At 47.7% G+C, this 14,207-nt stretch overlaps 1 protein-coding gene across 1 annotated transcript; it reads left to right on the top strand.

Annotated features, from left to right (window-relative positions):
* Positions 1–4,467: 4,467 nt before the first annotated feature.
* LRRN4 (leucine rich repeat neuronal 4) lies at positions 4,468–13,287 on the top strand. Its single transcript, XM_056488140.1, has 5 exons — positions 4,468–4,911; positions 6,366–7,069; positions 8,237–8,441; positions 9,232–9,369; positions 10,414–13,287. The coding sequence occupies exons 2-5, from the start codon at positions 6,391–6,393 to the stop codon at positions 12,026–12,028; spliced, it is 2,637 nt and encodes an 878-aa protein (XP_056344115.1). The 5' UTR covers positions 4,468–4,911; positions 6,366–6,390; the 3' UTR covers positions 12,029–13,287.
* Positions 13,288–14,207: the final 920 nt, after the last annotated feature.

Genomic DNA, 14,207 nt, shown 5'->3' with positions numbered 1-14,207 from the left:
GAGAAGGGGGTGTTCAGCCTGGAGAGGAGAAGGCTCTGGGGAGACCTAAGAGCCCCTGAAGGGCTGAGAGAGCTGGAGAGGGACTTCAGCCAAGGGCACACAGTGATAGGACAAGGGGGAATGCTTCCCTCTGCGAGAGGGCAGGGCTGGATCGATACTGGGGAGGAATTCTTCCCTGTGAGGGTGGTGAGGCCCTGGCACAGGTTGTCCAGAGGAGCTGTGGATGTCTCTGAGGAACCAGATCTGAAGCCAGCAGCTCTGCCTGCTGGAAGGAGCTGCACACATCCACCGAAGTGAATGAAATTTGATACTACCCTGTAAAGCAAGGACCGAGCAAAGCTGGGAAAATTCATGAAACTACTGGACAGACCAAAACTTTCACATATCTAAAGAATTGCAATGGACAGATGTCATATCATAAAGGAATGCTGCAGAAATCACTGCATAAATTCATAAACATCAAAGGAAACTGAGAGCTCTGATTTTCATGCCATGTGCTCTGCTTTTCCCCAGCTCCAGTCCCTGTCAGTGGGCTTCAGTAGAATCACTCCCAGTTTGTGCAGTTTAAACTACAGCTTTACATTTTGCAAAAAGAAAAAAATACAGCCTGCTTCCCAGCCCTCTATTCTTCCTTCTCCTCACCACTTTTTGCACAGGCTGAGGAACCATGTAGTTTTCCTTCAAAAAAGAACTTACTCACTGGCCACATGCTTGACACAAGCCAAGTATTTTCCTCATGTTGTGAGACCCACCCAAGTCCAAACACTTAGGCTGTATGTAAAGCCTGCCTAAGGGTGCCATGGGAGAGTAAATGCTGCTATTAGTGCCAGCACCTCTTCCACAGACAGCTGCCTTCCAGATCAGTGTCCACTTAGGCTTTGCAGTGAGGATCCTGACCATGCCTGCATGGAGCTCCTCACATGGCAATGCCAGACTGCTGTGATTGTTCCCTGGGAAGCACAGCCCACGCTTGCCACTCTCAGAGCAGAGCTTGTCCCAGAGTGCTGCATGGAGGCCCTGTAGTAGCCACTTGCCTACGTGACCTGAGCACAGGAATGCAGAGACAGGGAAATCTGAGCATAGCTCTCATAGCAGTGTGTGGCTTGTTTCATTGAACAAGCACGTTGATTTGCAATTCAAGCTGTCTGTACCAGGATTTCAGAGAAACTAGCAAATATTTTCATTTTCTTTCCTGCCCCTCCTTCAATCTTACCCCATGTGTCACTGCTTTTCGACTAAATCCTCGCTGCTGCTTTGCAAGGAGGAGTTCTGCCAGCTCATCCTGGCTGGCTGTAAGCCCTATCCTTTGCCATTTTAGGTTTAAGGGAGTGGTCCCCTGCTGATGCCCTCTCTCCGTGTTTCCTTAGGTCATTCAGCTGTCTCTTCTCCTTGCCCCACTCACTTTGCAAGGCTTTTTCACAATAGGTAAGGAATAGGTAGGAAAGCACACTGCTTTTATCCATCTGCTTTGAGTGCTGCAAGTGGCTGTAGCTCCTCTTCCTACAAACACAGGAGAAGTTTCAGTGGGAAGACTCCTTCCTGGAGAGGCTGGAGTGGGAAGGCCTGACCCAGGGCATTCCTGCATTTCTACAATTCCAGGCTGGATATGGTGGGTAGCACTTGAGAGGAGGCCTGTCCCAGCCTGCTCTGCCTGACACCTGCACCCGCCACTGCTTCGAGTCATCTTTCATCCCAGCCCATGTCACCGAGCACGTCCCAGCCAGGCTCCAGACATTCCCTTAATGCATGTGGGGTCCCACATCCTCCCTTCTTTGTGCAACAACCTGATCATACTTGGCAATCATGAGCTCATCGCACCTCTTTATACACAGGGTTAAAGACCACGGGCTCAGTGGGCCGCAGAAACGTTATTAATTGCACAGTGCCAGATGTGGGAGAGGTTTCCCAGAATGAGTGAAAGCAGGACAGGGGCGTCTGCCCTGAAGTTTTGCAATACAGAGATGAAATCCTGGACAGGAATGTTATTAGATGAAAACAAATCTTTAGGAAACTTACACCTCAGCTCAGCTGCAACCCTATTGTGTACACGGTGCTTAATTAAACCCAAGCCAGGTCAGGGTAAAGCACTGCCACGTCCCACGAATCCTGCTGCTCTTACATCAAATTCCGTAGGGGATTTCACCACTGCCTTCAGCCTGCATTAGGAGACACACACCCCATCGTTTTCTGAAACCTCAGGCCAAAAAATCCTGTTCTTCCATTCTCTGCCCTTTCTCTAGGAAAATGTCTTGCTTGTGCTTGCTCTGTGAACGGACATGTGAAACAGTTCTTTTGTTGGCTTGAAGAGCCATTCTCCAGATTTTTTGCAGGATATTTTCGTTCTTAACCATCACTTGGATCACGGCCAGTAATAAACATTCACCTCTTAAACTTTACAGCCTGGTACCATCCTCACCTTCTCCTGCTCGCCCCAGCTCTGCTTATCTTGGTGTCACTAAGGAATGCAGGGCTCAGCCCGAGAATTCCTGCGGGCAGAGGGGCTTTGTGCAGCCCTGAATCGCCCCCGGGGAGGGGGCGTCTGCTTAAGTTCTCTGTGCATCACCGTGTGAAAAGGCTGACAGGAACGCCTGCCTTTGCTAACTGCTCACTCAGGTTGTCACCGAAACTCTCAGAAAAGCGGAAAATAGAATAAAAGGCACATGAGAACAAGCCAAAGTGACTTACAAAGGGGAAATCTCTGCCTGCTGTTAGCAGATATTAAAAAAAACAACTTGTGAACGGGGACTGCTGCCTGCCCTGGGAAACCTCCACCAGTACCTGGGCAGCTGTCTGAGATGTAGCACGATAGCAGAAATATTTCAGATGACGAGAGTTTGCACCTAAGGAAAGGGCTGGGAAGACGCAATACCTGCCACCAAAACTGGCCATCCAAAAAAGCTAAAACAAAGATGGAAAATAAAAATAACAAAAGCTCATTTTCCAAGGGAGCTCTGCTTCTTGCAACAGGTTCTCTGTATCACTCAGAAATCAAGGGCCTCTGGGCAAACAAAACCTCCACCTCCCTTCCACCTTCACCAAAACGAGCAATGCTTTCCTAGCCTGACAGTCTGCTCGACTCAGTCTCCAAAATTAAGTCAGTAAGGATAAACTCATTAGAATTAAGGCAGCTTTTGGCTCACCGAGTTTCCTGGAGTATATTTTAAGATATTAAAATCAATAAGATAACCGATAACCCTAAAATAAGGAATGAAAATTCACTGTCTGTAAATACCGAGCTAAGGGCAGCAAACACAAGCATTTAGTAGCCCAGGGCAAAGCCAGACCACCTCCCTGCTCCTCGGCTTCCCAAAGAGGAGCGCTGCAGCCAGCAGCTCTGCCATGCCAGAGGCAAGGCAGGCTTTCCACCGGCCTGTTTGCAGCTGGACTTTCCTCTTCTTATACCAAATTCTTCAGATTTTTGTAACCTGCTCCACTTTGCCCTTTGAACCGCAGAGAGAGCAGAGCTCTGGAGGTACCTGCCGGTTCGCACGTGCCGGGCCCGGCTGCCCCGCCCCACCAGGGTCAATGGTGGGATTAGCCCCTCATTTAGGAAACCATTCGTCTTGCCCTAGAGCCATTCCACAGGGGAACAACATGTGCACCTCGCCCAGCCTCCAAGGGAACCGCAATGGCTCCAGAGAGTCCTTCTGCAAGCCCCTATCTCCGCTCTGGGGATGTTCTGGGGTTTTTCAAGGCTCTCTCCCCACGCACATAATGACCCACACGGGGCCAATAGATAAGGTCTGCCTAATGTGTACTTGCAGACTCAAGGTTTTTGGGCAAGCAAGACCTTTATCTGCTCTTTAGCACCGAAGTTTACAGGTCGTTGCTGCCTTGATGTCAGGGGTCTGTTTTGTTGCCCCGATAAAGGAAAAGCACTGACTCCTTGGAAATTTTAACAATTACTTGTCCTCCAGTAGCAACAGAACAACCACCTTTTTGCTTTTACTTTGGAACAATCTCCATCAACTCATCCCTTTCTGGGATCGTTTCTCCGACTTTATTCTCTGCTCTCGACCTAATTATTGTTTGAATGGTGGGAATGCTGAAAAACCCAGCTCAGGGCAGGTCCCTCAGTGGGAGATGGTTTATGTTGTCAGTTTTACTTATCCAGCAAAGGATGAGAGAAGGAGCAGGAGGGGAATTCTCCCAAGCCATGTGGTACACAGATGCAGAACGCAGAACTCAACCCACGCACAGCAGCAGGACGAGGAGAGGCCTCCCGCGGCCATCACTCGGGGAGTGACATGCCCCACGCCCTCTCCATCGGCAGAGAGAATTCCTCTCTGCGGGAGGAGCAGGTGAGAGTTTCGCTTTTGACATATCCTAAGGGCCTCCTTAGAAAAGTAATTTGTCCTGCGTGAACTTTTGCAGGATTTACTCCCCAAGAGCAAGAGCCTTAGAGAGAAATTTAAACACTCGAAGCCCCTCACTGGCGCCTAAAAAGAGACCAAAGCTCATGTCAGCAGGCAGAGCCTCAGCTTTACATCATCCTGACCTGCCAACAAAGGAACACAACAATTCTTCTCCCTCCCCCCGTCGGTGGAAGACGTGAGAGTTGGGACTATTGACACCGATCTTTTCCCTTTACCCCCCTGTGCTTAGACAAAGACGGACAGGAGCAGCCCTGCCTGAGTGTTGGGAAATAAGAGCCCTCCCACCCACCTCCTGCTAGGGCCAAGGGAGCGGGGAAAGCTGCCCGGAGCCGCCCCCTCTCAAAGCTGGAAGCGGGGGAGCGAGCCTGGAACAAACCTCGCTTGAGTTTGTGGGCAGAGCCGGGAGCAGGGAAAGCTGGGAAGAGAAAAGAGGCATTTCACGCTCTCGGCTGAGTCACCCCGAGCGTATAAAATCAAGGCCAGGCAGTCGGAGCCGCTCCGAGCGGAGGCACGAGGCACCGGCACTTTTGGACAGGTACGTGCGAGCGGATGCGGTTTAGAGGCAAAGATTAAGATTCAATCTAAGACTGGAATACCGCAGCCCAATTCCTCCCGTGCTCTCCCTGCCAGTGTGCTGCGGAGCAGGGGATCCAGCGGCTCCGGTGACCGGGAAGCCCTGAGGCTTCTTGGCTCTCGCACGGTTCCATCTGACCAGAAGGACACAGGCAAACACAACACATGATTTTGGTAGTCCGGTGTATCATATTTTGCTGGTCACTGCTTCAAAGCTGGGATGGCAGCAAAGGATAAAAGTCTGGGCAAGACCTGGCATCATTCAGGGAAAAGCAAGGAGTAATTAACTTTGGAATAAGTCTGAGGTATTTCATAATACGTGGGGTTCGATTACCACACTACATTGTAATATATTTCTGGAGAAGGAATGACAGTTTTGACGCTGGGAAGCACAAAAGACAGCTCAATAAGAAAAGCACGAGTTTGGGGTTGGTGTTAATTCCTTCCTCTGACACAGATTACCTGTGTCGATCTCGCACAAATCATTACAGACATTTTTTTTTTACAAAGACCAAAGCAGGGGTGGGCAGAGGAGAGGGAGCTGTAACACTAAATAACAAGTTTCTTGGCGCTCAGGCCTTCGGGGCCCTGATCCAGGAATATACTCAGTTTCTGACCACTTCCACTGAAATGTGGTTCGGGAGCTGCATTTTCAGTGCATCCCTTCCCAGCAGCTGGGCCGTGCTCAGTCTATGGCTCTCATCTGCAGCAGGGCCCAGCGCTGCTGCAGCCTGGCAGACAGGCTGTGGGGCACAGCCAGCTGCTTAGGAGCCCCAAAGAGCCTGTGGGGTCCCCGCTGGGACTGTCCTTAGAGTGGGGTACAACTGCCCTGGGAGAGCCCATACAAGTCCCTGGTTTTGCTGTTACGACTTCTGCTAAGTGAAGGAAAGTCCTTCCTAACACAGGAAATGCACTTTTACCTGCCCACTCAATCACAACTCAGCCCAGTTTGGGCTCTGTGCTTTAAGGTTTGGCAACTCTCCTCTGTCCTTGGATCCATTAATTTGCTTTGCACAGATAACCTCACAGGTAACAGTCCCTTGCCCCAGGCACACTTGGCCCTGTTGTTTGGGTATCACCCCACTGGAAAACTTTCCATTGTGCTGGCCAAACTGGACACTATGCAAGACAAACTGCTGGCACTGAGGGTCCTGGTGTGGGATTCGACTTGGTTCATGCTTCCTGCAGGAAAAACTGTTGGCACACAGACTAAGACTGCATGATACTTCTGTCCCCAAAGATTCGTGTTTACTTAGGCTTAATTGCAAAAGAGTTATTAATTATCACTTATCACTGTCTGGATATAATAGGAAAGGGCTTATCAACTGGTTTTCTTTTAAATAGTTTGCAGATGCCTGGAGGGATTTTAATTTAACTCAAAATGTTGTTTTGTTTTCCCCTCCCTGAAACAAAAAGGAAACAGGTCCTGCAAACCGCAGGGATGATGTCACCCTTGCTCATCCTCTCTCTGCTGCTGGGGACCACAGCACATGGCCCCGTGAGCAGAGCAGCATCCAGGGATGTCACCACCTTTTTCCAGCTGGCTCAGGAAGACACCTGGGAGAATGTTAATCTCACCAGCATGTCCTGTGAGTATTGGAAGAACAGGACCTGGATCACCCTGCAGCTGACCAACAGCAGCCTGACAACTTTCCCCGTCTGCCTTCCGGAGGCCCTGCAGCGATTGGATCTCAGCAATAACCTCTTGGAAGAGGTGAATGGCACAGAGATAGCAAACCTCCCTCAGCTGCGTGTCCTCTCGCTGAGGCACAACCATCTCTGGTCAGTGAGGTGGGGATCTGAAGCCCTCACCAGTCTCCTCAAGCTGGATTTGAGCTTTAATAAGCTGTCATCTGTGCCATCCTGCCACGGCTCTGCCCTGCCTAACCTGAGGTGGTTGTCCTTGGCCGGAAATCCACTGATTGAAATCCAGCCACTGGCTTTTTCCTGCTACCCTCAGCTACACTTCTTGAACCTCTCTGCAACGCTGCTTGGGAAGGATGACAGCAGAGGAATTAGGGACTCTGCTTTTGCCATCAGCACAGATCCCAAGGAGGCCATGAACAGGACTGAAAACTCCATCAGTGTCCTTGACCTGAGCAGGACCTTTTTTGAGAAAAGTAAGTTCCCGGGTTTCCGACTGTAAACACAGGTCAGGCCAGGGGAGCAGAAGCCTTGCTGGGATGATGGCTCCTGTCCTCTGGGATGAGCCTGGAGTGCAGGGGAACACTGCACACTGAAAGCTGCAAACAGCTGCTCCAAGCGTGCAAGGCACTGTCACGCAAACCAGCCTCCCAAAGGAAGGGCAGAGACCAAACACCACGAGACATGACAATGTGTCCCAGTGTAGTCACCCACCTCCATCCTAATCCCACTGTCTGCTACTGACAGTCATCCCCCTGTCAGCCCCGGGATTAGTTTTGGGAAGCACAGGAGGAAATTAGTTTCTCTTTCCAGACAAGCTGCTGAAATCTCTCTTTGTCCCTACAGCTACATTCAGTTTTTAGCACTGCATTGAAGTAGCACAGAGAGAGGCTTTTTGTGCCATCCGCAGCCAGCCCACTTCCGTTGAGGGGGGGGGACAATCCCTGCCCCGAGCAATCCACAGGAGGTTTTTTCCCCTTTTGCTGGGCTCCCCTGCCAGCCTCAGTTATATCTGAGGTGCTGAGACACAGATGTGAGATGCCTTGCCCAGCTGCTCTCAGCCTGGGCCAGGGCCTTAGGGGGGCTCCTCAAGCTAGAGGCTTCACTTGAACTCACATTAAACAGCTGCACCAACAAATTTCCATGAATTTGCCTAATCCCTCTTGTGGTAGTGAGTTACCCTATTGAGTCACGGGATGGAAAGGCCCTTTTGTACAAGACCTATTCTTTCTATTTCATGTCTCTTGGCTCTTTTTCCTTTGTTAGGAGAAATAAGTGATTTGCCTTTCTTACACCAGTCAGGACCTCGTAGACAAATTTCCTGAGCAGAGAAATCCTTGTTCATTTAATCTCACCGAAAAAGAAATCTATTCTGTATCTCTTATCAGCTTTGTTGTCTTTTTTACCCCCTCTTTTCCTCTGCCCTGTGACAGCCTGACCTGCAGAGACCATTACAAAAATGCAGCTGCACTAGTGTTTACACACTGGTGTATTGACTTTTGTTCTATTCCTTTCCCAAAGAGAATAGCTGCAGAAGGTGACAGATACTTTGTATCTATGAATTCAAACCCTTTTTCTACGCAGAAATCCACAGGAATGCTCTGTTTAGGCAATAGGTGTAAATAAATATTTTTCTTTTTCAGTTCAACCAGAGTGGGCGAGGGACTTGGCCAGCCTCAGATCACTTCACCTGACAAACATGCCACGGTTAAGAAGCCTCGATGGCGACTTCTTCAAGTACCTGCCTGGTCTCCAAGAGCTGCACTGCCAGGACTCTCATTCCCTGAGTTTTGTGCAGACAGAGATGTTTGACAGTGCTCCTCACCTGAGCCATCTCTCATTTGAGAAGTGAGTTGGGTTTTTTTTGTCCTTCCTCACATAATGCTGCATTTGCCTCACAGTGCTGTGGTGCCTGGGAGCCGACTTGAACAATTTGTTGTCACATTTAGGAAGGAGGTCTGGGCTTGCTGTCTTTGCATCTCAGAAGCAGACAAAAATCCCATCCCTCCCACTTTTAGTGTGAGAGTTTAACATAGTTCCTTGTTCAGCATTAGTAAAAGCAATGTTTTAGCCCTCATTCCAGGGGTAGCACCTCTTGGTATGTCACATATCTGAAATACTAAGAGGGACAAAAGTCCAAAAGTGATTTATGAAAATAAGAGCAGCTGAAGTGTACACAGAGCAGTCAGCATAAAGGGAAAAATCTGGAGAGCACTTTGAAACGTTTTTATAATACCAACCCAGATATAAGCATATCAGAAAACAAACACTAGAGCACTGGCTGTCCCTAGAAACCAGTTTCAGGAAAATAAACCCATACAAAGCAAAAACCCAAAGGATTCCATCCCCCCTTGATTGCCCTACTGAATTTACAGAGCACTTTCCAACACTTGCAGGAATACCAGTTCAAAGTGCTAAAAATCATGTCCAAATTTAAAGGAATTACAGTTAAAATCCTGAAAAAAAAAAAAGAGAGCAGATCTGAGCTTGCAGAGTGCAGGATGCTGGGTTTACTGCCAGGGGAACTGGGAATATTGCTTTGTGCCTTACACACACTAAGGATATGGGATACTAAGCACTCTCCAGTCGTTGGAAGATAGCTCAGCATTTTTTAATTATTACATTTGTCTTGTTGTAGCTGTAACCTGAGTTTCTTTAACCCTTGGAACACAAATTCATCGGAAGGCATCACCATCAACTTGTCTGGGAATCCTCTGCTGTGTGACTGCCAGCTCTCCTGGCTGCTGTCCAAGCCCGAGAAAGTTGTTCTGCAAAAGTAAGTGAGCTCAAGGAGATCGAGTAATGCTCATCAGACACAGCTTCAGTGTGCAAGTTGTTTGGGGACCAGACAGTCACCACCATTCACTAAGTTATTCAAATTCCTTGTATGTTCTTCCCTTCCACAAGAGGTAGAAGTGCAAAATAATGTCCCTTTCAGGGACAAAACAAAGTATTATTAGCTGTGGATTCTACTTTAGGTGGGAATACTTTCTGTTTTAGACCACATTTCACTGTTAGCTGAAGATACAAAATGAGCTATATTGATGTGCCAGCGCTGGGATCAGAAACTGGAAAGCTTTGGAAGATCTTTAACAAATTATTTTCTCCTAACCCTGCTATTCACAAAGCTTACATCACCACCAGCAGTCAACAAAAGCCCTTGCAAGTAGCACCATTTCTCACCTATTGTTTTCATGCTCCCCTACAGTTTTACAGGCTAATTACAATAAGCTGCAGTTAAAAGAAATATTTGCATATAAATGGTCTCTCTTCCTTTTGAAAGGCCACCAAGATTTGTTATCAAATCTCTCAGAGATCAGGGAAGTAGATTGTTGAAATTAAAATGTTTTTTCAACAAGATAGGTTTAGCAGTTGCATTCTTTACTAAAACTTCAGTGTTTGAGTAAATAAAGAATTCGATCTTAAGTAATTTAAAAGTCCCCCATCTGCAGCTGCCTAAAGCAGATGGATTAAGAATCCTGGGAATCCTGTTACATCTCTCTGCATGTGTTCCCCTTTAAGACAAGTTGCCGTGAATCCCGATGCCCTTTGCTAAAGTTCACAGCCATTGTTGTACCAAAGGATGCTTCCCCTCGGGCTAAAGATATCCCTGCACCTTACAAAACCGAAAAGCCAGCTCCAGCTGAATTCCACAGGCAGTGCTGTGGAAAGCTGCCTGGACTATTGTTAAGACAATCTAGCTTTCACATTCTCACTAACAGAAACTGTTTTGACAGCAGGTCACCAATTCCAATCCAAGCAGCCTACAGAAATGTGTAATGTTCTTCTGGGTGCTGACTATTCTGGTTTCCTTCTGCAGGGCTCGGGAGACTTTTTGCACATCCCAGGAAGATTCGGGCAGACCTCCAACACCTTTTTCACTGCTGGAGCTCTACAATAAATGCCAGTCAGAGAGCAATGTTACACTGCCCGATTCAAACACAGCCCTTCCTGATCATGATTCTTTCAGCTTCACCAGCGATGAGACCTCTACTGTTGTAACAACCTACTCAGCTCTGTTTACCACGGATTTGACTCAAACCAGCTCCCTGATCTATGGGGATGTGATGAGCACTGCAGCATCCAACCCAATGCTAACCAAAGACTCTTCTACCAGCTCCCTGATCCAGGGGGATGTGATGAGCACAGTGACATCCAACCCAATGCTCACCAAAGACACTTCCACCAGCTCCCTGATCCAGGGGGATGTGATGAGCACAGTGACATCCAACCCAATGCTCACCAAAGACACTTCCACCAGCTCCCTGATCCAGTGGGATGTGAGGAGCACAGTGACATCCAACCCAATGCTCACCAAAGACACTTCCACCAGCTCCCTGATCCAGTGGGATGTGAGGAGCACTGCAGGATCCAGCCCAACTGAGCCCATCCTAGCGAAGGCCAACAGTTCCTCCCATGAGAAAGCAGTTTCTGAATCCACAAGCAATCCCCCTTCCTCGGCACCTGCTACCTCCTTCCCAGTTTTTTTCCAAGAGTTCTTTGCTCAGTCCCCAGATCACAGCTCCACAAGCCCAGCTGGAACAGAACAGCCACAGAGAGGGCTCAGAACAATACACACAACATTCCCCCGGGAAGGGCCATTCAGCCAGACCACCAGTGACTATTCCACTGGAGGGGCAGGAGTCCCACACACCACCAGCCATCCCACTCACTCCTTTGCCACCCATGGCAGGGAAGGTGCCCCCCAGACAAGCCCCCCCCAGGTGATCTCCACGAGGAGCAGGGCCCACCCAGAGGCTGCAGCCAGCACGCCACCATCACACTACACCGATGACTACGACTACGAGGAGCAGCCTAAGGAGCCCTCGGTGCACACAGCCCACGTGGCCTGTGACTACAGTCCCTGCAGGCACCTGCAGAAGCCGTGCAAGGAGCTCCAGAACATAACCCAGTGCTCGTGTCCTGGCACGTCGACGGAAGATAAGATTCCAGACCCCCCCAGGCTCAGAGAGGTGATTGAAATCACTGACAGCTCTGCACAGATACGCTGGTGTGCCCCGTACTCAGTTGTTCACAGTTATGAGCTGGTGCTTCGTGCCCAAGACAGTGAGGACAGGCAGTTTGTCATGGACAACATCTACCCCACGGCCAGGCAGTACACTCTGTATAACCTGCTGCCATTCACCACTTACCACGTCTGTGTGTCTGCCTCCAACAAAGCAGGCTCAAGCCAGAAAACAGGCCAGGAAATTCCAGGTAATTCGTGCACCAGCTTTAGAACAAAACCCAGCTACAAGTATGTTTTTGCTGGTCTGTCTGCAGCAAGTGGACTCTTTCTAATTACCACAATTATTTTATCTGTATGTCTGTGTAAGGCATGTAAGAAGCCTCAGAGTGAACAGTATGGTACACACTTAGTCTCCTATAAGAACCCAGCGTTTGATTATCCCTTAAAACTACAAACCACTAATTAGCTCTGGGTGATTGTTCCATGCATTCAAAGCTCACTATCTCCATTGCCTTGGTGTGTTTTTGTGAGACTCTGAAAATGTGCTTCAGTAAAAAACTATGAACCATCAGATTCCATAACCTTGACGTTTCTAAGGGAGAGAAAACCACCAAAAAAAAGAGAAAAAACTAATAATGAAGGTAGTCAACCAGAAAAAAGTGTTTGGACTCCTGTTCCTGTGCTAAGCAGCAGCAAGCCTGCACACTATCCTTAAAAAGTTGTTTTTGTAATGACATACAAATAGAGTAGCATAAATTTCACACAGTGAGAGGCTGCCTGGCCAACTGTCTGCCTCCAGGATCTCTCCTGAACACAGGCAGATGAGAGCTGTAATCCAAGGTGCATTAAGCTGAGTGAGACACACTCTGCTTTTACTCACAGAGCAAAGCTGGGGGTTCCATTTTTTAAAGGTATTATCCATAAAGAGAGTGAAGCTGAAAGGAGTGAGCGGGCTCAGTGACAAGGTGCTGCACAGATCTAACTCCTCTAAGTAAATGCAGTGGATGCACATAATCAATCTAACTTCAGGAAAAAGAAACACGAAATTTAATTGTAGTCACAGATTGTGCAGGATCTGCAGGGCAGGGATAATTGTTTTGTTACAACTTCTTATGAAGTTGTCCACGATGAGCCTCTCAAGTGCTTCCCCAAAACAAGCTCAAAGGCAGTGGGGGGTTTGCAGTGCAGCAGTGACCCACAGAAGAGGTGAGGTGAGTATTTTAACATTTGCTTCCCAGTGGATTTTAAGCAGAGAGGATGTTCCGTCCCAATCATCCATCCCATTTCCAGATTTAGCAGCTGATGATTTACCTCATACAGGGGCAAAAAGCCAAGTAATGAAGCAATTTCATGCACATGCTGCTGAGACTTGAAAAAGCCAAATCCCCTGCACTAGAAGCAGGCAGTGCTGCAGACACCTTTCAAATGAACTCTTGGGTGCCAATTTCTGTACAATAATAATAAGAGATGCTGACAATCCCAACTTTGAGCTTGCCATTAGAATCTGAAGAGGTGTCCCAATCTGATATTTCCCCATAGGTTTCATTTCCAAGAGCTGCCTGCTCCTGCTACTGTACAGTGCATAAAACCCCCTGAACTCTGAGGGCAAGGTTCTGTACTGTATAAAAGAGTCTCTGTTCTATTCTTTTGGGGTTTTTAATGCTTTCAGTATTACAGAAATAAAAGCCACAGAGCTATGTTCTGGTTTTTTGTTAAAGACCTGGATCTTGGTGTTGTCTTTACCATCTACAATGTTTAGCCTGAGAAATTAACTCCTTTTGTTGTTTTGGAATGAACTTTCGACATGTAGTAAAGAGATGTTTTTATTATGGTAGATTTGTGTTCTCTGACATGTACCAAGAGCTTTCATTTTGCATGTGGCAGAAGCAAGCTTGTGCCTTCTCACCACTAAGGGCTTGCAGTCCTTTCCTGGGAATTTGTCCTCTCCTCAGCACTGAGCTGGGAATGACTGGACAGATACAGATTCCTGCCATGTCTGTCCCAAGTTTAGCTGAGCCCCATGACTCAAACTCATAATAGAAGTGAAAGGCAAATGAAGAAGACAGGATGGTGTCACCTTCCACTATGAAAATCTCTTATTTTCACATTCTGGTAGATCAGACTTCTTGCTGTTTGGACCTCAGTTTTTATACTTATTTCTGGCCTGGCTTTTCCTGCATTTTCCCCAGGATTTAGTGAACGGGTACATATGATTGTCATTTGCAGTGAGCAAATGAACCAAAGACTCATTATCCCAAACAGGGGAAGAGATCATCTATTCCCTTGTGTTTGTACAGCACAGCTCTAGGAAAACTTGACTGGGGTGTTTGGTTTTGCCAGAAACAAAGCAAAATAAGAGATTTGTGAATAGCAATTTATATTGTCTGGAAGATTAGCTCCAGAGAAGGGCAGAAAAAAAAAAAAGATACTGCAATTGAAAATAAAGATTGCTCCATCTTAAATATGAGTTAGTCCAAAACAAAAGGACATCATTTAAAATGAGATATTGGGAGGACATACCTCACTACCCTTTACCACACTGCAGGTATTCACTGAACTAGGAAGTTCATCACAAATGATTTCTCCAAACAGTCCTCACTCCAGCCTCCTGAATTTCACAGCCAAGGGAACACATTAGAGCCTCC

The sequence above is a fragment of the Oenanthe melanoleuca genome, chromosome 3 (genome assembly GCF_029582105.1).
Source record: "Oenanthe melanoleuca isolate GR-GAL-2019-014 chromosome 3, OMel1.0, whole genome shotgun sequence".
In the NCBI taxonomy this organism is placed as follows: domain Eukaryota; kingdom Metazoa; phylum Chordata; class Aves; order Passeriformes; family Muscicapidae; genus Oenanthe; species Oenanthe melanoleuca.
The sequence above is the reverse complement of the archived record's forward strand: the minus strand, read 5'-3'. Positions and strand labels throughout refer to the sequence as shown.